The sequence below is a fragment of the Callithrix jacchus genome, chromosome 14 (genome assembly GCF_049354715.1).
Source record: "Callithrix jacchus isolate 240 chromosome 14, calJac240_pri, whole genome shotgun sequence".
Classification (NCBI taxonomy): domain Eukaryota; kingdom Metazoa; phylum Chordata; class Mammalia; order Primates; family Cebidae; genus Callithrix; species Callithrix jacchus.
The window spans coordinates 84,022,202-84,047,746 of record NC_133515.1 but is presented as its reverse complement, the minus strand read 5'-3'; the positions used below and the strand labels follow the sequence as shown (position 1 = coordinate 84,047,746).

The window sequence follows — 25,545 nt, the reverse complement described above, 5'->3', positions numbered from 1 at the left end:
ATTTACCCACCTCAGTCTCCCAAAGTGCTGGGATTACATGCATGATCCACGACACCTGGTCCCCAGTCTTTAAACCCTTTGCTTCACCAGTCTATCCAAGAACCCAGATCTCCTGCAGGTAAAGATAAAAACCGTGTGTTTTCTCAGTAGGAAATTTAAATATTTATAAAAATAGATACTGTGTTACATGTATTATTTACAGTAAATTTAAATGTCATTAAGGTCACAGTGGAGTTAGGAGAATTCATATTGTGAGGGCCCATCAGCAATACCTACTGTGGGCAAGGGAATGGGAGATGGCAGGTGTATGCTGGGTGGCCACAGTCACTGCTAGCAGGCCTGATGGCTTATGGGAGGGCATCCTGGCTTGCAAGGGGCCCGGGGCCAAGTCATATCTGTTGAGGGCCATAGGCATGGAGGAAGATTAGAGTCTTAGGAACCTTTCTGAAAATGTGGGGACAAAATTCATATATAAAGCAGAAATGGCATTAATAGAGCATGGACCAGACAGACTGGGGTCCAAATTAGAAGTCTGCCATAGCTAGCTTTGGGACCCTTGCTCACCCATAAAATGATGATCAGATTATTTGCCTTGCAGGGTTGCTGCGGACTCAGTGAATAATGTGTATGGTATGCCTAGCACAGAGCCTGGTATGTTGTAAGGATAATAGCCAATACCTTGTGATCCCTTTTGTGTGCCAGGCACCATCCTAAGCTTTGTAGGTAGTACTTTGTGTCTTGGGTCAGGTTTCACAGAAGCAGAGCCTTGTAAATTTAATGAGAACACTCCCAGGAGGAGAGGAATGAGGGAAGCAAGAAAGGGCAGGCGGGAGGAGATGCTCTGCCAGGATGTGTCTCATAGTAGGAGATTCGCTTCAGTCTGGTTCCAAGGGGAGCCTCGGAGAAAAGATTGCTCAGCTGCTGGCACCAGTTGCTCGCTGGGGTTGGGGATGTAACCTCCCAGGAGAGGTAGGTCTTGTTCAGGGGGCAGGTCTCTGTAGAAGTTTGCAGCCAGCACTCTTAACAGCTGAGGAATAGATATGCTGGCCCAGTGGAAGGAGTTCATGTGGGGCACAGTGGATCCCAGTGCCGTCCACCCCTCTATCCTAGCACAGCTTCGGGATTCTGGTTGGTCCCAATTTCTAGGATGTCCTGTAAGGCAAGGTAATTGCCTATATTGCGTCCCTTCTGTACCCCCTACCATTCATACGTTGGAGCTCTAACACCCATGTGACTATATTTGGAGATATGGCCTATAAGGAGATAATCAGGGTTGGCATAATATAATCTGCTGGTGTCCTTACAAGAAGGGAAGATTAGAAATCCAGAAAGAGACATTGGGGATGTACACACACAGAATAGACCATGTGAGGACTCAGCCAGAAGATGGCCATCTGCCCGCCAAGGGGAGAGGCCTCAGGAGAAACAACCCTGCTCAGACATTGATCTTGGACTGCCAGCCTCCAGAGCTGTGAGAAAATAAATTTCTGTTGTTTAAGCCCCCTGGTCTATGGTATTTTGTGACGGCAGCCCGAGCAGATCCAGGCAGAATGGCTAGTAGAGCAAACTATAGGCCCTGCTGCTGCAGTTGTTAGTGACTCTCATCTCCCTCCTCCTCTACCCATTCCAGATTTTCTGCCCTCAGCCTGCATCAAGGTCTAATCTAGGCAGATTGCCTAGCAGATCCCAGCGGCTCTGGTTACTAAGCCAGGAGCCACCTTGCATTTAATTGTAATGGTCTCTTTCAATCTGTGACTGTTTTTCCTTGTCTTGGGTGACCTTGACACTCTGAAGAGTTCTAGTCAGTTATTTTGTAGAATATCTCAGCTTTCTCCTGAGCAGATTGAAGCCACCTGTTTTTGGCAGAAATACTACAGACGTGGTGTTGAGGCCTTGTCAGCACATCATTACAAGGGATGTGCGATATCAATATGTCTTATTACTGGGGATGCTAACCTTGATGGCTTGGCTAAGGTGGTGTACTGGCCAGCAGTCTCCATCATAAAATCACTCTTTTTTCCCCTTTTGCCATTAGTACACTGGAGGATGTACTTTGAGACTATGCAGACATTCTGATTCATCTCAAGTGTTAGCCCATCGATGTTAGGATAGATGGAGGCAGATTTTCCTGGACCCTTTTTATAAGGTAGAGTTGCCTTCTTTCTGCAATTCTTTTTTCAGGAGTAGATTTGGGATGCCCTGCAGAGGCTGTAGGCACTAACTCAATTCACACTGGCAGGGAGTAAGCTCCCACCTCCTTTTTTTTTTTTTTTGAGATGGATTTTAGCTCTTGTCACCCAGGCTGGAGTACAATGGCATGTTCTTGGCTCACTGCAACCTCCACCTCCCAGGTTCAAGTGATTCTCCTGCCTCAGCCTCCCAAGTAGCTGGGATTATAGGCATGTGCCACTATGCCTGGCTAATTTTTTTGTGTTTTTAGTAGAGAGGGGTTTCACCAAGTTGGTCAGGCTGGTCTCAAACTTCTGACTTCAGGTGATCCACCCACCTCCCAAAGTGCTGGGATTATAGGCATGAGCCACCACGCCTGGCCAAGCTCCTACCTCTTTAAAGCTAGTGAGGGGTTGATTCTTCAGAGGCCACAGAGCTTTAGCCCTCCCCTCCCTCCTTCTTGCATCCCCTCACCTGCTAATTTACACTTCTGTCTTGGGTTCTTTCTCCTTCCTCTTCATTTCTCTGGGGTGCTTGTTGAATTAATTATAGCAGGAAAGATTGGTGTAAGGGTAAAACCAACACAGATCTTTGCACTTTATAGACATGGTAAACCCAGGGGTGCTTTAGGGACCATTGACACCTACCCTGTTATTCAATAGATGAGGAAACAGGGAGAGTTCAAATGACTTGATCGAGACACTGCTAGTGGGTGGCAGATAGATTGGGTCTAGAACTTGGCTTGCTGACCTCTGTGTGCCGTGTGTCCCAGCATGCTGCATTCCTCAGGGCTGGTCATACAGAAACCCATCCAGGCCTTCAGAAGGAAGCATCCACTGGCAAGCAGCTGGATCCACACTGCTTCTCACCATGCCCATGACAGGAGGTGAAGGCTTGCTCTCCCTTCAGTCTTGGTTTCTCTGCCTCAGTCCTGGGGAAAGGAGTTTGCTCTGGGGGCCCAATGCCTGTCTGTGCGTTTCTCCCTGCAACGAGTTAGAACACTGGGAATTGATACAGGAACCTACTTGAGAGCCCAGAGTCTCACTAGCTATCCAGATCCAGGGCTGATGAGTCTCTCCTCTTGCCTTTTTTGGGGGAGGACAGGAAAAGGGAGATGCTCACTTTTATACCCATCTTTGGTCAGCTTCACCTCTTAATGGACATTTACTATGTACATGCTTTTTACATATGGTATTTTCATTTAATCCTTAAAACCCTGTGAAATAGGCATTATTCTCCCCATTTTACAGGTGAGGGAACTAAGGTTCAAACAGGTTATGTAGCTTCCTCCAAATCACGTAAAAGTAAGTAGCAGAGCTGGTGTCAGAGCCTAAGTCTTGAGAAAATTGAGGTTCATCTGCTTTTATTCCTTAAGTGTGGCTTTCATGAATGCTTACAGGGATAGAAGCTTAAAGCCATTGCCTGAACAATCATTGTTTTTAGATTGTCAGAGTCTATATAACATTTCTGTAGTGTTTCATGACCATTCCCAAAACTGTTTACTTTCAATTTTGTAATTATATAGATTCAGTGCCCTACTGGTTCTTCTGCTCCATTCCTGAGTTTTTAAATTTGAACCACCAATTCATTGACTGGATATTATCATCTAGTGGATTCTTCAAAATGAGCTCATAGGTGCTGTCTTTCTGAGCTCAGATGGGGGAATGTCATACTCCCACCATCCATACTTGAACAGGAGCAGGTTAAAATGTTCCCAGTTAAAATGCACTTGGACTCAGCCCTGTGGGTGCTGCTTCATTACCCGCTGACATGGAATGCTGCTGCGGGGAAGTTTGAGGTCAGTTGAACATTTCACCTTCTGTAGGTGACTCGTTGGTTCTGCCTGGGTGCTTGATCATTTTTTTCTTGCATTTCAAAGTTCAATACCTAAACCAGGCAAAGTCTTCATGTCAGTCACTTCTTATCAATTTTTCATGGCACACGGTGCACAATTTTGATGTGCAGATTCAGTTCTTTATTCATCTCAGGAGCTTTTTATTTAAAAAGATGAAGACTGTTTTGTGTGTTCCATCTGTTTCTCTGCTTCAGGTTCACCAGTTTTCTGATGTTGAATCACCTTCACTCTTTCTATACGTTTTTTTTCCTCTCCTCTAGTTGCGTTAGTAATTTAAAGCTTTCTCCTCTGAGTCCCAGAGACTCGCCCAAGGTCCCACTGCTCATGGGTGGCAGAGCCAGGACTGGAACCCTTTAGTTGGTCTCAGTAATGAGATTTCCTGCTGTGCCTGCACTGCTTCTTGGAGTTTTGACATGTATTTATTGGTTCTGCAAAAGTGTTTCGTGGTTCTCAGTTTTATCATTGTTTATTCCATTGCTTTATTTAATCATCTAATCTTTTAGCTCTTATTTTATTAAATTGATGTTCTTAAGCTATTCCATAGCATGAATCATGTTTAGGTAATTTCCTTCCCTTTCCTTGTTTTTATTTAGACTCAGGTTTTTGTTTTGTGTGTGCGGGTGGTGGTGTTTGGGGATTTTTTTCATGCTGGGTTCCATTTTGTTGGTTGGTTTGTTTTCAGTTTTGGCCCCACCCCACAGGGGCATGTTTGCCTCATTGCCATGCAGTTTCTTTTTATCCTGGCTGACCTGCTCACCCTGACTCAGGGCGAGTTCATTCTTAACACCTTTTCTCACTATGTCTGAACTTGTTCATTTCCTCCACAAGGCATAGTTTAAGGGCTGTGAGTTCTGTGTCTGTCCACTTGTCTGTAGCCTGAGGGCCTTAGTGGAGTGAGGTAGGGAGGGAGAGCTCCCCTGAAACTGTGAGCAGTCTTCATTACCAACCTCTCAGAGAGAAAAGACACATTCCTGCCTCTAGGACACACACTGTTTGGGGAAAGAGGCCCAATAAACAGGTAACTGTAGGCCTTGCCATAAGAAGAGGGGACATTTTGTTGCAGGGACCAGATTTGCGTGGCTTCCTTCAAGTCATGGTGGTGGCAGTTTAATGGAAGGATACCAGTGTGTGGGAATCAGACTTAAGCTAGACAGAAAGTCCAGGGCAGCACTTACAGGCCTTGGCAAAGAACCTGGCCTTTATTCTGTGAATGGGATCCAACTGTACCTTAGAAGAGCCATCCCAGCAGCAGTGTGAAAAATTAAATACAGTTCTAAAGACATAAATCCCCAGCATCTACCTGTTGGCCAGCTCTGCAGAGAGGATGAGGAGATATCTACTGCACTGGAAACTGTCACCAAGGAGTAGAGAATTTCCTGAGCAGGTCGACGTTCCCATCCTTTTTTGCTTCTGCCTGTTTCAAACACCTTCAGCTCCTGGACAGCAGCTGAAGAATGCCCAGCTTTTCCCCCAGTGCTGTGGATCTCTGGAGATGTGTTTTCAAGCTGAGCATTATGGCAGCCAGGGCCAGGTAGCACATCCAGAGAACACATCTAAAGGTTGTTGTTTGAAGCACAAACAGAGCAGGGACCAATTATGGAGTCCCTCTGCACAGCATGGCTCCTGACTGTGCTCAGCATGGGGTGGGCAGAGGCTGGCAGAGCCGAGGAACCAGCCTTGGCCCCCTGAGGGGTAGCTGGGAGGGAGAAGGGAGAGGATCATTGATTTCTTTGCTGCCAGACAGGTCTGCTGATGTGAGCTCATCTTTTCAGAGAGGCACCCTCTCTTCTCAACAGCCAGATACCTCTGTGGCCCCAGGGTGGCAGTGGATCCTAGATCCTGTGAGCAGAATTTTGCATCTATTTCTGGGGAAGAAAAGACCATGGCTTCTATCACATTGCCTGTCTCCTCAAATAGTTAAGAATGTCTGTTCTATCTAACCCCTATATTTTATAGGTAGGAAAAGCAACCAGAGACACAGTGAGCAGAAATGGTTCTGACCTGAGGAGTCAAGGTCATGGAGGCTAGATATAAAGTCAGCTCTTACTGCCCCATGGACACACAGTGTTGTCTTCACTTAGCTACCAAAGTGGTAGCTATTGTTTTTTGAGTGCTAAAAGTATGCCTGGCACAGAGCTTAGTGCTTTACTTATTTTAGTCCATTAGATCCATCAAATGGCATCACAGTTTTACGGAATAGACAGCCAGACAGCCGACTCTCAGTTGAGGGAGAGAGGTTAAGTTGCTACCCAAGGTCACAGAGACAGTAACTGGAGGAGAGATGGCAGACCCAGCTCTCATGGGTGTCCGCCCTCACTGTCCCCTCCCTCCCTCCTTCCAGTGCTTCTGTCTCAGTCTGGTTCCTTTCTGTAGGCCTAGGTCAAGACTCGCCTCCTCCCTGAGCCTCTCCCTGATGGCCCCAGCCCTTGCTGCTCTTCGCTTTTCTGAAAAGCCAAGGCCATTGAAAGTTCTTTGTAGGCAGATGGCTAGTTCCCTGTCCTGCCACTTCCTTGCTGGCCACCCTTGGTCAGATGAAGAGTATTCCAGGCAGAAAGCCCTGTGAGATGGGAAGACATGGATGGGAAATGGAAGAAAGCCCAGTGTGGCTGGAACATAATGCGCTAAGAGGGACAGGGAGGGGTGAATGTGGAGGGTTTGCAAGTTCTGATCAGGTAGGGCCTTGGGGGCCATAGTAAGGAGTGAGGGCAGCATTCTGAGTGCAGTGGGAGCCACTGTAGGGCTTTTGAGTCAGAATGGGAGAGACAGGAACAGATGTCATTTTTAAGAAGGCAACTTTGGGCCAGGCACAGTGGCTCACGTCTGTAATCCCAGCCCTTTGGGAGGGTGAGGTGGATGGATCACTTGAGGCCAGGAGTTTGAGACCAACCTGACCAACATGGTGAAATCCCATCTCTACTAAAAAAATGCAAAAATTAGCCAGGCATAGTGGTGGGTACTTATAATCCCAGCTACATGAGAGGCTGAGGCATGAGAACCATTTGAACTGGGGAGGCAGAGATTACAGTGAACCAAGATCATGCCATTGCACTGTAGCCTGGGTGACAGAGCAAGAGTGTCTGAAAAACAAAACAAAACAAGGTAACTTTGGAAAATGAATAGGTGTGGCCAAGTGCAGTATTCCAGAACGCAGTTAGTGGTGGTTGGGCATGGTGTAGAGATGGCAGAGGGAGATTGGATGGATGGAGGCGTGTTTTGGAGGTAGAACCAACAGGATGTGGGGATGGGTTAGGTATGTGTGGGTTCAAATGATTAGCATGAGGTTTAGAATGAGGAAGAAGGAATTGTTGAGGGTAATGCTCAGATTCCTTACTTGCGCAGCTATGTGGCTGGTAGTGCCATTTCTTCACTTGGGAAAGCCTGGAAGAGGCACCAGTTCTGATGGACAAATCAAAAGTTTCATTTGAAATGTATACAAGGTGAGATGCTTGTGGGACCTTAAGTGGGCATGTCCAGTATGCATTTGTTTGATATTGTCCTGGAGCTCAGAAAAGAGATATGGGCTGGAAAAATAGATTGGAATCCTCTACTTACAGAAGGTTGTCAAGGCATAGGAATGGAGGAAGTCACTTGTAGGGAGAGTGTAATGAGTAGAGAGGAAGGTCTAGGCCTAAATCTACGCACACTTCCAACAGTGAGAAACCAGGGGAAGGGAGGAGCCCGAGAAGGAGATGAAGAAGACGCCAAGGTCTGAAAAGCCCAGGAGAAAGGATTCTGAAACAGAGAGACAAGGGCACTCGAAGTGAGGCTTTTCCAGGGGTAGGATGTTGCTGAGAGGCCAAGGAAGATGAATGAGCCAAATTGTGGCTCAGTGCTGAGCATCCAGTAGGTGCCCAATAAATGTGAGCTCCTCTTCCTTGCCCCTGTCCTCCTCCTTCATTTGTTCTTCATTCATTCTTCCTGCATATCTATTGCCCTTTTCCCTCAGTTTACAGTAAGAACTCAAGAAATAATGAATAAATAAATGAATCCATAAAGTGAATGAATGAATTGCAAGTTCTGCTGTCATTATCTCTCCTCCTGCAGCCCAGAGCACTGGTTTTATCCAAGGGCTAAGCCACATCCAAGTTTCCTGGGAACCTATGGCCCTTGTCTAGCAGAGGGCCCTCCAGGAAGCCATTTTTCATGCTTGTCAGGCATCCTGGTCTGAGCAGTGCCACATGGTTCTCGGCTATCCATGCAGGGAACCACCTCCCCCAGCAGGAAGCTAGAGTCCCTGTCACCTTCCCTCCCAGAGTGGTGTCTACTGCACTGTAATCACACAATTACGATGCCATTAAAATGTCACACTGAAGAAATCCATATAAACAGAGTATTAACAACTGCTTGAAAATTGTAGTCTTTACCAATAATGACCTACTTTCTCTACGCACTGCACCCTCCCACCACCCATGCCGGCTGCCTCTCTTCCAGCCTTGACTTTGGAGGCAGGCGAGAAGGTACAGTCATCTTTTCTGCCTGGAAAGCCTTAATGTTTAATGTGCTGAGAGAGACTCTTTGACAGGGCTGGAGACAGCAAGGCCAGGGGGAGATACTTAGTGAGTGAGACAAGGCTGTCACACCATGTAGATCTAAGGTTCTGAAGGAGGGGCCTCAGAGAGAATCTGGTCCTTGGAAACTGAAGAGAGCTGCTGGTGTTGAAAACTCTGAGGGTCAGCAGGGTGCAGTGGCTCATGCCTGTAACCCCAGCACTTTGGGAAGCTAAGATGGGAGGATTGCTTGAGGCCAGGGATTTGAGACCAACCTGGGCAACATAGTGATTCCTCATCTCTACAAAAACATAAAAAATAAAAAAGTTAGCCGGGCATGGTATCGTGTGCCTGTAGTCCCAGCTACTTGGGAGGCTGAGTCAGGAAGATTATTTGAGCCCAGGAGTTTGTGACTGCAGCGAGCAGTGATTGCATTACCTAAGTCCAGCTGAGTGACAAAGCCAGACCGTCTCAGACAAACAAACAAACAAATAAGTAAATCTGAGGATCAGGTTCATCCCACTCGTTTTGATTTCCTCTTCTTAGGAAGAAGAGATTTATTTTGAGACCATGGCCACTGTCACAGCATAACAAAATTACAGGAAGGAAATGTCCTGCTCAGAGGTTGTGGGCCAAAGAGCTTTGGATCCCTGACACTGTGAGATCAGGGCAAGGACATAGGTGGGTGAGGCAAGGGGGTAACAGGGGTTTTGATAATTTTTATCTCATTTCCAGAAGGTGGCTCTAGAAAAGTTGTTTAGATACTAAATTTTCTTTGTCTCCAGAATCTGAATTTAATGCACTAAGGAAACGGATTCCTTGAGGGAATCTTGCAGTGAGTACTTTTATAAAGTCAAACATAAACCAAACCAGCTCTGCTGAAGTGATTAATCTGTTCCCAATGCATCTGAATTGCAAATCTGGATTCCCATACAGTAACCAGATTTGATTAAAGAGCACTCCTAATTCTGAAAAAGCGAAAAGAAGGCCACGGTGGAGGTAAGGAAGTTGGATTAGGGTGGGAAACGTCTGAAATTTCACTCTAGCACCTTACATTCTTCCAGCAGTTCAGATGGACCTGCAGAAGGGATCGTGCCATTGCTGCTTTGATGAATGGACAAGAATGATTCGTGACATGCATGTCACTTGGGGAGCAATTACTCGTGCTTCCCAAAGTCAGGAAAATGTTCCTGTGGGTCTTGTTTACATAACCAAGTGCATCACAAATCCTGTTCTGATAGTTTATCCAAGATTCCCTGAGCAAGGTTCCTGCTGTATTTTGGAGATGGTCAGTGTTGATTTCTCCCAGCTTCTCAGCATGTAGGATTTCTCCCGCTTCTCAGCACACTGCCGTTATCACTTGCCACGCCTCCTGTAGCACTAAAGCCACCCTTGGTTGGGGCAGGCATCCTGCCCTATCCATATTCAGCAGGCACAGCATCTGGGTACTCAGGGTCTGCTTTTGACATAAAAAAAAGCCTGTTCCATTAAAAGCCAGCTAGCAGCCCCCATGGAGTCCCATGAGATAAAGTCATTTCAAAGTCATTTGCTCCCATCCCACACCTACATATTCAGTGGCTGACCTAGTTTTGAGAGAACTAGAGGGTATCTGGATGCCACCTTATTTACAGAGAAGACAGAAAATGTGCTAAGCTCTGGGCCCTTGCTGCACATATTATCTGGGGAGATCTATCCTCCCCCTTGCAGGCATAGAAGAGAGGGGAACAAATTCTGCTCAACTGAAAGCTGGAAGCTTCTTGCTAATACCACCTCAGTGGATTGAGTGGCAGGGCTTAGGGGCACTTGACTCTGAAACTCTCTTTCTAGCCATATTCCAGTTTGTCACGTTTGGGCACACGGATTAGGGAAGGGGATTCCAGAATGACCTTGAAAGAAAATGTACAACTGTGCTTCCTGCCGTGCCTCCTCCTTTGTCCTTCTGGCATCTGTCTTCAGGCAGGCGCTGGTTTTGTAAGCCTCACTCCATGAATGATCCGCTGTCAAGACAGGGACTTGTCAAGGGTGTGCACAGAGTCCGCCTGCCTGGGTTTAATCCTAGCACCTCCACTGACTTGCTGTGTAGCCTTGGCCAAGTCATTTTAATCCCACAAAACTCAGTTTCCTAGTCGGTAAAATGGGATTAATAAAAGTACCTGTCTCGGGTTTGTTCTGAGTATAGAATGAGGCATTTTTAGGATAGAGCCTGGTACGTAGTAAACACTACACCACTATTAGTTGCAGTAGTTGTCATCGTTGTTCTGGGTGATTGTGTCCAGTGTAAGAAGTAATCACTTTTGAAAGCCAGTCTTTTTGCCTGGCTTCCCACAGCTTCTCATCTTGATTTCTTTCAAGGTTATCTTTGCAGGCCAAGAATCTAGAGGGAGATTTGAGGAAGCTGCAAACCATGCTAACCACATTCCTCATGAGTGTAACTATTGGACAGGTCATTCTAGCTCATGGAGCCAAAGTCCTGGGACACATGGAGAAGTCCCTTCGGGGCTAAGTTCAAAGGAGGAGAAGGGACCAGAAGTCAAGCAGGAGGCTCTGAAGTCCAGGTTCCTCCAAGTTTGGGGTCTCAGGCAGGTCCAGACTTCTAATCCCACCCGAGTCTCTCTCCAGAATCACCCCGCACAGCTTCTGTGCTGGCTCCAGCCCCCACTCTCCATGTGCATAAAAAGCAAGTTAGCACAAAGCTCAATTTCTAGCCTTCTAAGCTAATAACCTTATGTATTACACTTCTTAAAATAGTTTTCTTGTCTTATTATTTGCATGGCACTGTGCTCAAACTTGTGTGAGATGGAGCTTTGGGTAGAAAACACCTATGGAGAAGGAAGCATTCATATTGATAATGACCAATTCTCACAGACAGACAGTAAGGTGAGGCACGCAGTCATCTGTGGATGCTGTCAGAGACCCCATTTCGGCCACAGCGAACAGAGAAGCAGCTAAACTTAAATTTGACTGACTGTAAATTGCATTTTCCCCCCATTAGCATTCAGCCACCAAAAGAAATAATAGTAACCGCAGCTATGTTGCAGTAATAATATGTTATGTATGCATTATGTTTTACTAGGTAATTTTTCAAGTCTCATCCTATTTCTGAGGCCTAATTTGGGCTATGAAGCTGGGTGGGGGTGAAGATTAGCATTGTCCTTGGGAGAGGAGGAATCTGACCATAGTTCTGAAACTGATCAGAAAGGATATGCTTAGCCGAGCCAAGCTCACAACCCAGCTTTCTGGAATGACAGAAAGCATCCCTGGGGCTGCGCTTCCCTTCTTAGCCCATCTCCATCACCCCTCCCAACACACACACACACACACACACACACACACACACTCTCTTCTCTCTCTCTCTCTCTCTCTCTCTCTCTCTCTCTCTCTCTCTCTCTGGAATGACAGGGGTCATCTCTGGGGCTGTGCTTCCCTTCTTAGCCCATCTCTACCACCCCTACACAGACACACACACACACACACACACACACACTCACAAACACACACACACACAGTCCCTTGGGGCTGCATTTTTGCCTAGGTGAAATTGGGTTGAAAACAAGGGACCTCTTGAAGGAAAAAATAAATCACAAATGCATAATGTTTACTATGATCACTTTTCCATTTGTTTGATTCTTCCTTCCTTTTCCTTTCTTTACCCTTCTTCATGTATTGCCTTACTGTCCCAGAGGTCGTGATTTGGTGGCCTGCAGGCCAGTCAGCCCATGGGCATATTTTGTTTTGCCCAAGGGCAGGTTTAAAGCAGTGTAACTAGACAGGTGTTGTGCTGCACCTGCAAGGCACTCACTCTCTCTCACATTTCTCAGTGACCCTAGGTCTGCTCATTTATGATCCCGGCTAGATACGTTAGTTCAGAAGGCCTCTTGAAAATTGCTTGGCTCTGTAGCTATTTCTTAAGGTTAAAGAGCTTTCTAATGGTGCCTTAAGATATTTTCTAGTCCTTAACAGTGAACTAAGAAGGGGAGGCAAGCTTGGCTTTTGGAGGGAGAGCTGCTCTGTCCCTGAGAAATCCAAATCTTATTTTTAGGGCTATTTTCCTCCTAGTGGTTTTCCATGGGGTAAACATCTGACTCTGAGGACCCATCTCTGTCCTGGTGGAGGTTCCTCTGGCCACATTGTGGAGCCACCCTGGGAGGATTTGGCCTCTTGTTCTCTCATATTGCTGTCTCTGAGAAATGGCTGCAGCCTCACCCTTGCAGACTGCCTGCCCTCTGCCTGATGAGGTGACTCTGCATCCAAGATGGCTCAACTGTGCACCAGAGACAGCATGTTTCAGCATCCAGCTCCATCCAGCTGAAGCCGCCCTCTCTGAGACACGTCCATCTTTGCTCTACCTAAATCCAATCCCTCCCCTTGGACTTTCCTGGGTACTGGTTCCTGCTCTTAGTGCCTGCTGTCTTCCAGTGTTGGCCTCCTGGTTATAGGCAAATTCACCCTCCTGTGCTTCCGCTCAGTCCACCAAATCTTTTTTTTTCCTGAGTCCTTTGTGGATACCTGGCTCCCTCCTGCCTTGATCTCCTGCTTCCTGGGTACCAGAGCTGTAGGACACAGAGGCTTCTCCTATTCCAGTGACCAGCTTGCCACTCTGTTCTCTGAACACAAAGAGAAGGGGATGCAGAAATAAAGGGTGGAGGTTGGACCAGCTCTCTCAGTCCTTATGTCCACTGGCAATTGGGATGTGTCCTTCAGACAAGTGACTAGCAATCCAGGATGCCTGTCAACATAAGGGAGTTTCAAGTTAAGTCTTTGGTGGTATAATTTACAGGGTGTTGATAGGAAGGAAGCAGATACATCAGCATTAGAACTCATACTTCCTGGCCCATGCCCGGGAGCCTGCTTCCCCAGTCATGCTGACTTAGACTTCCCTGGCACCTCCTTCTTGTGCTAATTTGTAAGTAAATTAATCTCCATCGACGGTCCAAATGTGTGAGTTTTTTTTTTTTCTATTCCAGAAACAAAAACCGGGCTTCTGTCCTTTCAGTTAATCATATTATGTTTTACTATTAGAATTTTTAGGCAATTATAATAATTATTGGAACTTTTCTTCTTCCAGAAAGCTGGAAGCTTCCCCCAAAATTGTAATGCATGTGGTATGCAATTGAGACGTGGGTGATGAGAGTGTTTATGGGTGAAGCGGTGGGGAAGAGAGAGCTGGGCAGTGGTGGATTTTATTGTCGGAGACTAAATGAGACAGAAATCAAATGGAGAAAGACTCCTGCACTAAAGAGGGATCCAGGCTTGGTGTTCTGGCTGGCAGACCCTCTGGGGGCTCAGAGATGCCATAGCAGAGCAATTCTTAGCAGAGCTATTTTCTAGGCACCTGGCTTTTGAGGAAGGAGGGTGAGGAGGAAAGTGGAGAAAAGGGACAGGAGGAGGTAGAACAGAAAAGTAAACTCATCCCTGCTGAATTATGTGCGACCTCATTTTGTGCGAGAAATAGCCCTTTCTTCCTCTATTATATGTCCATTCTGTCTATCAAACTATTTAAGGAGTGCCTTTCATATAATTAATACTAACTATTAAACTACAACATTGAAGGAGCAATTGCTTAATTCTGAGGAAAATTTAAATTTATCACCAGGACCCGAGATAAAAATGAATACTAAAGAGAAGGAGAGAAAACCTCACAGAAGATAAATAGAAAGCCAAGTGGGATATTGACTTGATCCTTCTCCAGTGCAGGGTAATTTGGCTTCTAAAGTGAGTTAGATCATAATAAATTAAATTTAGATTTCTGCACATCAGTTAAATAACTCCCAAGACAGAATTCCAGTGAGAGGAAGAGGTGATAATACATGGAGGAAATATTAAAATGAAGATCTTATCTAATAATCCATAATTGATGTGCAGTCCCTCGGTGAGGGGAAAGGATTTTCTAGCTGCTTTCTTTGCATGAGCTCAGGCAAGTGAAGGACTGGGTGCCCCTCCTTCCTCACTGGAACTTGTTCTGCACGCTGTGGGGAATGTCTGCCACCGACAGGCATCCTCTTCCCAGACCATCCATTCTCTGCTTGTAGGAGTTATATTAGTGGTGTGATATGGGAGCATAGGGTGATATGTTAGCTTTTAACTCAGGATTATGTTCCATCATCTCCCCCTCTCGGCTGGCCCTTAGAGAAATAAGGTCACTACTCCCTAACTGGTTGGGCAACAGAAAGGTACAGGAGTAAGCAGATACTTTTGTGTTTTTATAACTAGCTGACAGTGGGGAAGAGTGGCTTTGTGGGTGACAGGATCACCTGGTGATATGGAAGGAACACAGTTTTGAAATGAAAAGTCTTGGATTAGAACTTTTTTTTTTTTTTTGAGATGGAGTCTTGCTCTGTCACCCAGGTTGGAGTACAGTGGCACGAACTCGGCTCACTTCAGCCTCCGCCTCCCTGATTCAAGCAATTATTGTGCCTCAGCCTCCTAAGTAACTAGGACGACAGGCGTATACCACCATACCCAGGTAATTTTTGTATTTTTGGTAGAGATGGAGTTTCACCATGTTGGCCAGGCTGATCTCGAACTCCTGACCTCAAGTGATATACCCACCTCAGCCTCCCAAAGTGCTGGAATTACAGACATGAGCCACTGTGACTGGCCTAAGTTCACTGTTTATATGATCTTAAAAAAGCCCCTTTGCTTCTTTGAGCCTCAGTTTTCTCATCTGTGAAGAGGTAACAGGATAACCAGCCTGGCTACTGCATAAGGGTAATAAAAATGAGATATTCATGTGAAAATGCTTTGCAGATTATAAACAATTTTCTTCAGCCTATTTGGTATTGATTTTCAATCATTAGTCTTTCATTTTTGGAAGTTTGATTTGGTTCTCTTTCAAATCTACCCAGCCGTTTTTTGTCTTTTGTTCATTACTAATTTTTATTCCATATTTTATTTTGCTTATTTTTATTTGTATAAATTTGGGGAGTACAAGTATAGTTTTGTTACATTATACCACATTTTAAACATTTTATCTACAGTTATGCCTTATTCTATATCTGGTATTCTGTATCCAAAGTCCTTGGAGGACCTAAATCTGTTGTTAATAATTTCCGCTGATTCTTGCCTAGTAGACTTGTCTTGTCTTATATCTGTATTTTATCTACAGTAAATAAAATGTTTAAAATGTGGTATAATGTTTACTTGTGTGTCTGATAATTTTTTATTGTGATTTTGTGTTTTGATGAGCTTTGTGGGAATTCTGGGGTCCTAAATTGGAGATGTTTTCTTCCATGTAGTACTTACCTTTACCTCTACTGGGAGCCATGGGTACAACTGATCTGGATCACTTTGTCCCCTTCTTGGGCTTAATTACAGAAGACTCAGGTTCAGCTTTCCCACCTTTTGGGAGCCAAGATTTATTTTCTCAGTGACCTTTACCCTGAGGACAGCCTCACATCTTATCTCTGCTTATCGTTCAACTACTCTGCCTCTAGTTTCAGCATCCTGTACTTTTTTCCTGGCTTCACTCTTCCTTTCATGTTGAAGATTTTCCTTCTAGAAAGACCATCAATGCATCAGAACCCTTGTAGAATCTAGTTATGGTTTAGCATGAAGGGTTTTCTGGAAATATCTGGTTTGCTCTGGTGCTAGATAGCAGAAGCTTCCAGCTAGTGGAAAGCAAGGGCTCTCTGAGAGGTATCAGGGAGACAGAGGCTGTGGTCCTGGAAGCAGCCTGCATACATGGAGATGTGAACTCTAGGGCCCCACAGCTGCTTAAAACTGGGTCTGTTGAAAAGAGCGAAGACAGTACAGCCTTTGAGACAGACATCAGTTGTGTGAACTTGGGCAAATCATTTATCCACCCTGAGCCTCAGTTTTTTCATTTGAAAATTTTGAATCTACTTTCTTACTATGTATGAGGTTTGTAAGGGTTAGAAATCATTTCAGGTACCCCTCACTCACTGCTTCCCTCTGAGGTTCTGACAAGGGGATCTGTGATGGCTAATTTTATATGTCAACTTGGCCGAACCACAATGCCCAGATATTTGGTCAAATATTATTCTGGCTCTTTCTGTGAAGGTGTCTTTTGGATGAGATTAACATTTACATTGGCAGATTTTGCATAAAGCAGGCTACGGATAGGCCTCATTCAATCCATTGAAGGTCTTAAAAAAACAAAACTGACCTCCCCAAGCAAGAAGGAATTCTGCCAGAAAACTGCCTTGGAACTTGGGTCCTGGGTCTCCAGGCTATTTTGAGGATTTTGGACTTGTACCTCCGTAATCACATGAACCAATTTCCTGGAAATCAATCAATCAATCTCTCCTCTCAATTTCTGTGTATACATACACGCACGCGCGCGCACACACACACACACACAAATACACACACACACACACACACACACACACAGAGTTGGTGATATTTTTCTGTAGAACCCTGACCAATACAGGAACACATACAAGAATCAGCAAACAAATTGGATTCAAATAATAATTTTATTAATTTCATGACCTTAGACAAGCAAGCTCCTCTAACCGTAAGGGAAGGCTTTGGGTAAAAGCTGAGTTGGAGAATGTGGAATTGCCTGAGGATGAAACGGAGCTCCCAGTATCCCCACTTAGACTAAACCAAGGGACCAGCACATTCAGTGTTTAAGGAGAGATGGTGGCACAGACCCCAAATCTACATATTCAAACCGCTGCTTGGATGAGATAGAAGGCTTGATTCTAGAAGGCAAGCCTTCTGTGCTTACTACCTAGAAACAAATAGAACAGGACAACCTGCTCCACCTCAACAGTGGAAGCGCAGGCTAGAGGGCTAGGACCTGGCTTTACCACACAGGATTCCTGCCCACCAGCAAAACATGTGTGGCTCCAACCGGTGAGATTAGTTTTGCCTTCCTTGGGGAGGAGCATGAAAGGATGGAAAGAAACACTGGAAGTGTTCCCAGCACTCACAGCCAGGCCCTAGGCAGGGTGTTATGTGTTCTCCTGCACTGACTGTGCCAGGCTTCACACCATATTTTATTTTCTTAGGAGATAACAATTCCATGGAAATATGATCAGAGGGTGAGGAGAAAAGGGTTCTCCTCCTAATAAAATATGGTATAAAGCCTGGTGCATAAGAAGCGCCCAGTGAATGGCAGGCATCACCACAGGCACAGCATTTTCATAGAACAACATCTCTCCATGAAACATTGATATAAAAGGTAGCCTCTATGTTGGGGGATACCTCCCTTTTCATAACACACATATGGGAAGCTTTCCACAGTGTTTGAATTCCTTGATGAACTCATTTGACTTCAGTTGGTATAGAATAGTTAGAGCCTTTGTTACCTGTTTCACACTTCTCTGTGTTAATTTTTCAGAGGTGCAAGTCTCAGTATGGTACAGGTATTGGAAGATCTGGGAAATATAATAGCTGCCACTATATATTTGAAGAATATGAAAGAGAAAGATTAGTTCCAAATGGCCAAGGGGATATAACTAGATCCAAAAGGGAGATGTTACCAGGGGACAGATTCTTGTTCAATATAAGAAGGAAATATCTAGAAGTTACGGTTCTTTAAGGTTGGAGTGGGCTATTTGGGACCTCCGTGGCACTGGCTGGACCTGGGAGGGATGTCCATGGGGCATCCAAGCAAGGAGGGTGAGGAGTAGAGGGGCTGATGGTGAAGGGAGGTGCAGACATCCTTTGAAGGAGGAACAGCCCAAAGCAAAGAAAGAAGTTGGCTGAGGAAAATGACAGGAAATGCACACATATTCAGTCTTTGAAGATGGTCCAAGAAAATGGCAGTGCGGTTGTGATAAGGCCATGCTGTCTAATGGCAAAGAGCATGGGGGCTGGAGCCAGCTGTCAGGGTTCAACTACCAGCTCCAGCACTGATAAGCTATGTGATATCAGGCACAGGACTTGGGATCTGCTATCTCTGTGCCTACGTATCCCCACTTATGGAATGGTAATATTGGTACCTATTATAGTGAATATTAAATGTAAACAGTTATGACACATGGTAGGTACTCTTCATGGGTGTTAGCTATTACAGGGTAAATTTGAGATGTTCTCTTCAGGATCAGATGCAGTTCACAGTCATATAGAAGCTGTTTCTTTCTTTCTTTCTTTCTTTCTTTCTTTCTTTTTGAGACAGAGTTTTGCTCTTGTTACCCAGGCTGGAGTGCAATGGCGCGATCTCGGCTCACTGCAACCTCCGCCTCCTGGGTTCAGGCAATTCTCCGGCCTCAGCCACCTGAGTAGCTGGGATTACAGGCATGTGCCACCATGCCCAGCTAATTTTTTGTATTTTTAGTGGAGACGGGATAAAGAGTTTCTCATTTTCAAGGTGAAAAAGAAGACAATTGGGACAGTAAGAGAGAACTAGTAGTACCAAGCTCAGGAAAGAAGGGAGGGAGACAGAAGCATGAGTGGGAAGGTAGAACAGCTTTAAACTCTAGCAGAAGGGAGGGATAAACCAGGATTTCAGAGCCAGATAATCCTCTTGAAGTGAGAGGGAGAAAAAACAGTCCCAGGGAAGGAAGGAGAGAAGAAGATTCACGATTTCTCCTTTCACCATGGTGGGAGGAGAGAAATTAAGCAACTTAACAGATGTGCCATGAAGCTTTAGTCTTTGATGCCAGATTATTTTAGCAATGGTCTTGGCCAGGGGTTTGGCAGACTTAATGAGACAGTTTCTGTTGAAAATGAATTATGTCTTAGTCTTTCTGTGCCTGGCTTATTTCACTTAGCATAATATCCATCCATGTTGTCACAAATCACAGAATTTCCTGCTCCTTTAAGGCTGAATAATGATCTCATTTATATGTGAAGTCTAAAAAAAGTCAAGCTCAGAGAAGTAGAGAGTAGAATGGTGGGTATTAGAGGCTAGCGGAGATTTTGGTCAAAGAGTACAAAGTTGCTTAGACAAGAGGAATAACTATAGTGAGTAATAATAACATATTGCATATTTCAAAATAGCCAGAATAGAGACTTTTAAATTTTCTCACCATAAATAAATGATAAGAATTTAAGGAAATACAGAAATGTTAATTAACCTGATTTTATCATTCCGCAGTGTCTACATGTAACAAAATATCGCATTGTACCCCATGAATATATAGGGGTATTTTAATTAAAACTAAAACTTTAAAAAAGATAATGTTGTGTTTTCTGTTTGTGGCATCATACTTTTGAAACACATTCCCTCCAGACAGAATAAATTCTGTTCAGAAAGTGAAGCAGGGACTTGCTTGTGGTCCATGGGTGCTGATGAAGTCCCCACAGGAGTGGGCCTAGTTCTGAGTGGAGCCCTTTGGGAGCTCCTGGGTGTCTGTTCTTGTTTGCTAGGGATGTATCATTTCCTGCAGGAGAAAGTGTGGGAAGGTGAGCATGTGTATTCAGAAGCTTTCCCAGTATTTGTATCAGCCAGGAAATAGAATTCACAGTATAGATACAATGGACTGCAAAGGCCCCACGCAGAGTCAGCGAGAAGGCTGGTGTCCTGTGATGGGGTGTCCAGAACACTCCACACTGTGCTCTCCTGCGGCACTTTGGACTCTTGGAAGCTGGATGTGGAGACTCATGAATGGAAGAGCTTGGAAGCCCACTCCCAGGGTCTTTCTCGCCCACTGACCCTCAGTAGAGGAGATGCTTCCTGTTGTTTCTGTCTTTGGCGTTGTGTTGGGAGGTCTAAATCAGTGGTTCTATCACTTAACAGCTGGTGACCTTGAGTCAGCCACCTAACCTCTCTAAGCTGATCCTCCCTACACAAATAGGGGTTGGGTGAGGATTCTGTGACCATATATGTGCAAGCTGCTTTATAAAACATACAGTGCTATTGAAATTGTGGTATTATTTTATTGATTCTTTTATTTAGTGGTATTATATTAAACACACCTTCACCATTATTTAATACATTCAGATGTTGTTGTAGAAAAGCCCAGCTCCCAGCATGGGCTGTTCCCCCTCAGGGGGTCTCAGTGCAGCAAACTAGGACTGTGCTTTGTGCACTTGGCAATCTAAAGGGAGCAGGCCCCTCAGAGTACACCTTCCATGACTTCATTCAATTTCTCTTGCCTGCCTGGGTGCTACTTTGGCTTTCTGGGGCCCAGAATTCCAGAGTTCCAAAATTCTAGAGAGCTTCACAGCACATAGTGCTCCCAGAAGGCACTGCAGCCAGGGATGCTGGATGTTCAGCTGCCCTGTAGGCAAACCAGCAACCTGGTGCCCTCTTGGCCCCATGCTTCTATTTGGTGTGAATAGAGAGTAGGGTGAGGCCAGGAGGTCAGTTGCATTCACCCTCCCTGGTGTCATCATGCATGCGTGTCCCTCCACTTGCTTCTCCAGCACATGGACACAATGACCCACTTGACAACCAGCAGGATCCCAGTTCCAGCATCCCTTCCCACCAGGCTATATGGCTGAGGCCGCTTCTCAGCTGGTCTCCTTGTCCTCCAAGTATGGCCAGAGATGTTTTCTTCATGACCTGCTTCAGGCAGACTCAGCTACGTTCTGGAGTTTTCTTTCACTTCCTCTTTGAAATCCACATTCTGACCTTGCCATTCCAGATATAGCCATTCCCTGAATGGATTCTTTTTTCTCTGGGTCTTCCTTCCTGTGATGGGTCATTTTATTTGTCAATTTGAGTGGGCCACAGGGTGCCCAGGCATTGGGTCAAACATTATTCTGGGTGTGTCTGTGAGGATGTTTCTGGAGGAGATGAACATTTGAATCAGTAGACTGAGGAAAGCAGATTGCCCTCCCCAGTGTCGGCGGCCCCTTCCAATTCACTGAAGGCCTGAATAGAACAAAAAGCCTAAGAGGGAACTCCTCTTGCTGATGTCTTTGAGCTAAGACATGGCTTTTTCTGCATTCAGACTCCACTGGAAACGTCAGCTCTTTCTGGATCTCCAGTACGAGCACCACAGATATTGGGACTTGTCAGCCTCCATAATCACACAAGCCAATTCCTATTTATAACAAATTTTTTTCTGTGTCAACTTAAACTATATATATATAAGTTCATATAGAAACATTAGGTGGCCGAATATGGCAAAACCTGTAATCCCAACACTTCAGGAGGTCGAGGTGAAAGGATTGCTTGAAGTCAGGAGTGCGAGACCGGCCTAGGCAACATAGTGAGACTTGGTCTCCACCTACGGTAAAATGTAAAAAAGATTAGCTGGGCACTGTAGTGCACACTTGTAGTCCCAGCTACTTGAGAGCTGAGGTAGGAGGATTGCTGGGGCCCAGGTGTTTGAGGCTGCAGTAAGCTATGGTTGAGCCACTGTACTCCAGCCTGGGTGACAGAGTGAGACCCCGTCTCTAAAAAAAGAAACATTAGGCAATTTCATCCTTGTGTGTGAATGTCATAGGATGTGCTTACATAAACATAGGTGGTATAGCCTATTGCTCTGAGGCTATAATACAAATTTGTATAGCTGTTCCTACACTGAATACTGTTGGCATTTGTAACAATGGTAAGTATGTATGTATCCTGCATGTTCTCACTCATAAGTGGGTGTTGAACAATGAGAACACATGGACACAGGGAATGGAACATCACACACCAGGGCCTGCCGGAGACGTTGGGGGAGTAGGGGAGGGATATCAAGGGGTGGGGGGATAGGGGAGGGATAACATTAGGAGAATTACCTAATATAGATGACGGGGGATGGATGCAGCAAACTATCATGGCTTGTGTATATCTATGTAACAAACCTGCATGATCTTCACTTGTACCCCAGAGCTTAAAGTATAATAATAATAAAAAAGTATGTGTGTATCTAAACATATCAAAACAGAAAAGGTACAGTGAACATACAGTGTTATCATCATGGGGGACCACTGTCATTTATGCAGTCTGTTATTGACTGAAATGTTGTTATATGTATGTGGCTCTATATACATATGCACATGTACACACACACACACACAGATTCTGTCTAGGAACCCTGACTAATATACTGCTTTTTACCTGCCTCTTTGCTACATACTTATTTCCCCTCTCTATCTTCCCTTAAGCAAAGTAAGATCCCTACTCATCCTTCAAGATCTAACTCATTTGACACCTTACTCAAGAAGCTGTCCCCAGTTCCCCTCACTCCTCTGCTCTCACAGCCTTGTCATCACGCACATGTAATTGAACTCGCTTTGCAGTGTGTTACAGGCATCTCCATGCACGTCTCTCTGCAATGTTGCAATCCCATCGAGAGCAGGGGCCTTCCAGCTCCACATTGCTCCTCCCTAGTTTGAAGCACTGTAAGGGCTCACAGCTTATTGAGAAAATTGTGATGAATTAAATTGGAAACAAGTCATTGGGAGACAGTTCTATGGCCCTTCCCATGAGGATGGGATTTCAAGGTCACCATGGGGTGATGTTCCAAGCAGAGGTGATAGCTATCAGGGGGTGACATCGCATAGCACAGGCTGGGGGTTTCACACCCCCACCGATTTCCTCTAGAATGTTCTGTAGCAGCAGTATCACAGGACATTAATAAAATCAATTATTGGATAAAAATCTCTGTTCTCCAAAGCTTCATTTTATGCTCTTAGCAGAAGAATGCTGTTTTAAAAGGAGATAAGAGAGAGAGAACGGGAGAGATCAATTACCAGATAAGCTCACCGTGGTGCCCCAGGTGAACATGCATACTGGCCAGCAGCCCCTCTTCCCTGCCATATGGGCCAAGCCCCTGCACCACTGTCTGCTGATCCTACCCTGGTCCTCCCTGGTCAGGTTTCCCAAGTACAGGAGGTGCATTCTACTCAGTGATGGGATGGACAGCTCTCAGCTGAGCGCCATTAGTACCCAGGCACCTTGAGACACTTGCATGGCCACTGGGGTCAGTAATACATGAATGAGCGTCTCACCATAGGGACAATATCCCCAGGATACCAACCCTCATGTTCCAGATCAGAACCTGATCAGCACATTCTTCCTGGAAACACAGTCTTAACCTTTTATGAACGTGAAAGGTCTGAGCTGTTTTAGCTACAGACCAGCTTCTCCCCAGGGGTGCAAGTGCTAACATGCATTGGGAAGTGACCTCCAAATTTAAGTGTCCAGCTTCTCAAGGCCTTGAAGTCCACCCCTCCTGCTGGCTATGTGGACGGTCTCTTGGCTGTGGAGCTGGTGTGGACAGGGCAGACCCATACCAGGCAGCCTGGGCTGTGGCTAGGAGGCATTCCCTTGCCTCTTCTGCTGGAGGGGACCCAAGAGACTGAGCTCTGCTTTGAGTTCTGCCACTTTTCATCTGTGCAACCCCAGACAAGCCAGTAAAGTTTTTGGAACTTCATGTTCCCTACTCAGTTCAGAGGGTTTTAGTAAAGATGAAACAAGATCATGAATACAGAAACCACCTTACACATTCTGAAGTGCTCTATCCACATACAGTAAGGGTTATTAGTCACTCCTCCATTGATGCTTCTTAAAAATACTAGATTTCTGGGTAGGAGGAAGAAAGGAACAGATAGGGTGGTGGGGAGTAGCACACCATTATAGATAGAACTCCTCCTTCCGTCCCATTACTGCCTCTTCTACAGCAGAGGAGGAATGACAGTCATTCATGAAACACTGTACCAGCCATGGGCCGACACTCTCAAATTGCACTGGAGAGATGGCCTCTGGGGTTGGGATACTAGAATTCAGGTTCCAGTTCTGCCATGTCCCAACTGTGGGATCTTACCTCTCCAGGCTGTGTCTCATCTGTATAATAAGGGTATGCACAGTATCCCTCTCATAGCAATGCTCTGAGAACTACATGAAGTAATGTCAGTCAAGATCCTAGAACAGCACCCAGTATATAGAAGTGCTCAGAAAATGGTGGCAGCCATCCTTGTCATTGCTGTGTTTTTATTGCTGATGGTTTGGTTGATGTTCTGCCTCTGACCCCATCTTTGAGCCAAACCTGGTCAGAATAAGCCTGGTCTCTGGGGTTGGGTACTGATAGGCAGATGGGGACTAGTGGAGGACATGGAGCCATTCTCTCAGACTTCCTGTTCGTGTTGCGCAGCCTTCAGACGCTGACTGGGATGACCTGTGGGACCAGTTTGATGAGCGGCGGTATCTGAATGCCAAAAAGTGGCGCGTTGGTGACGACCCTTATAAGCTGTATGCTTTCAACCAGCGGGAGAGCGAGCGGATCTCCAGCAATCGGGCCGTCCCGGATACTCGCCATCTGAGGTACTTCCTCCTTCTCCCACTCTCTTGTCCCCTGCAGTCAAAAGAGATCAACAGCAGGCTTGATCTGGGGTCTACCGTGTGCAGCGCCCAGTGCTAAGAACTGGGCTGAACCATCTGCTGCCAGTTGGACACTAAAGGGATTTGGATTTGGTGATTGACCCTGTCTGTGTTGCTTACTGCTTTCTGCTGAGACCCATCCCCAATCCCCCAATTCCCAACAGGAGACTGGGTGCAGCGGTGGCTTCCTTCACTTTAACCTGCTCCTCACCCTAGGGATTATTCAACAGGAACCCATAGAGCACCCAAAACACTACAGCCAAGGCCTGTTTTTTTTCCTGGATTCCCATACCCAGGCCTGGATTCCAAAGTAGGGGAAGGGAAGATGAACAGACCATCATAGGGTAGGTAGGTGGGTGGTCTCTTTGGTGACTAGGAGAGGGCTTTCCTGTGCCAGCCCTTGGACATTTTGCCACGTGAGAAGAGGAGCCAGCTTGCCAGTGGTTCTGCTGTCTGCCCGTGGAGGGGCTCATTCACACAGATCCATCCTGCCAGCCTTTAGTCAGGCCACACCTTTAGTGGGTTGCAGAGATCAGGCCTGGAGCTATGTAGTAAGTTTTGTTTCCCAGCAAGAAGAGGCTCTGTGAAGACTTTTTGCCTCATGCCTCATTTTAGAGTCATAGCAGCCCTTATGCTCCCAGGTGAGACCTAGTATGCAGGTCAGTTTCAATCCTAACTCCTCCACTTCCTGCCTCCTGGCCTCCAAACTGGGGCCCAGAAATGCCAAAGACCTATGTGGGCTTTTCTTGTCTGGTGCAGGAAATTCACTTTGCACCAGCCTTAAATAGCAGACTGGCCTGCTGAGAGGTTGTGGTACTGGTGTTAGCTTCTTAACCTCTTATATTTGTTTGGGTCCATGG

General features: G+C 45.7%; 1 protein-coding gene across 4 annotated transcripts in view; it reads left to right on the top strand.

The window, feature by feature from the left end:
- GALNT14 (polypeptide N-acetylgalactosaminyltransferase 14) overlaps positions 1 to 25,545 on the top strand; it is a 223,706-nt gene that overhangs the window by 120,193 nt on the left and 77,968 nt on the right. For all 4 annotated transcript variants that reach the window (XM_035272888.3, XM_078349585.1, XM_002757888.6 and 1 more), the window contains exon 2: positions 24,459 to 24,628. In XM_035272888.3, the coding sequence (XP_035128779.1) occupies positions 24,459 to 24,628 (170 nt within the window). The remainder of the gene's footprint in view (positions 1 to 24,458; positions 24,629 to 25,545) is intronic.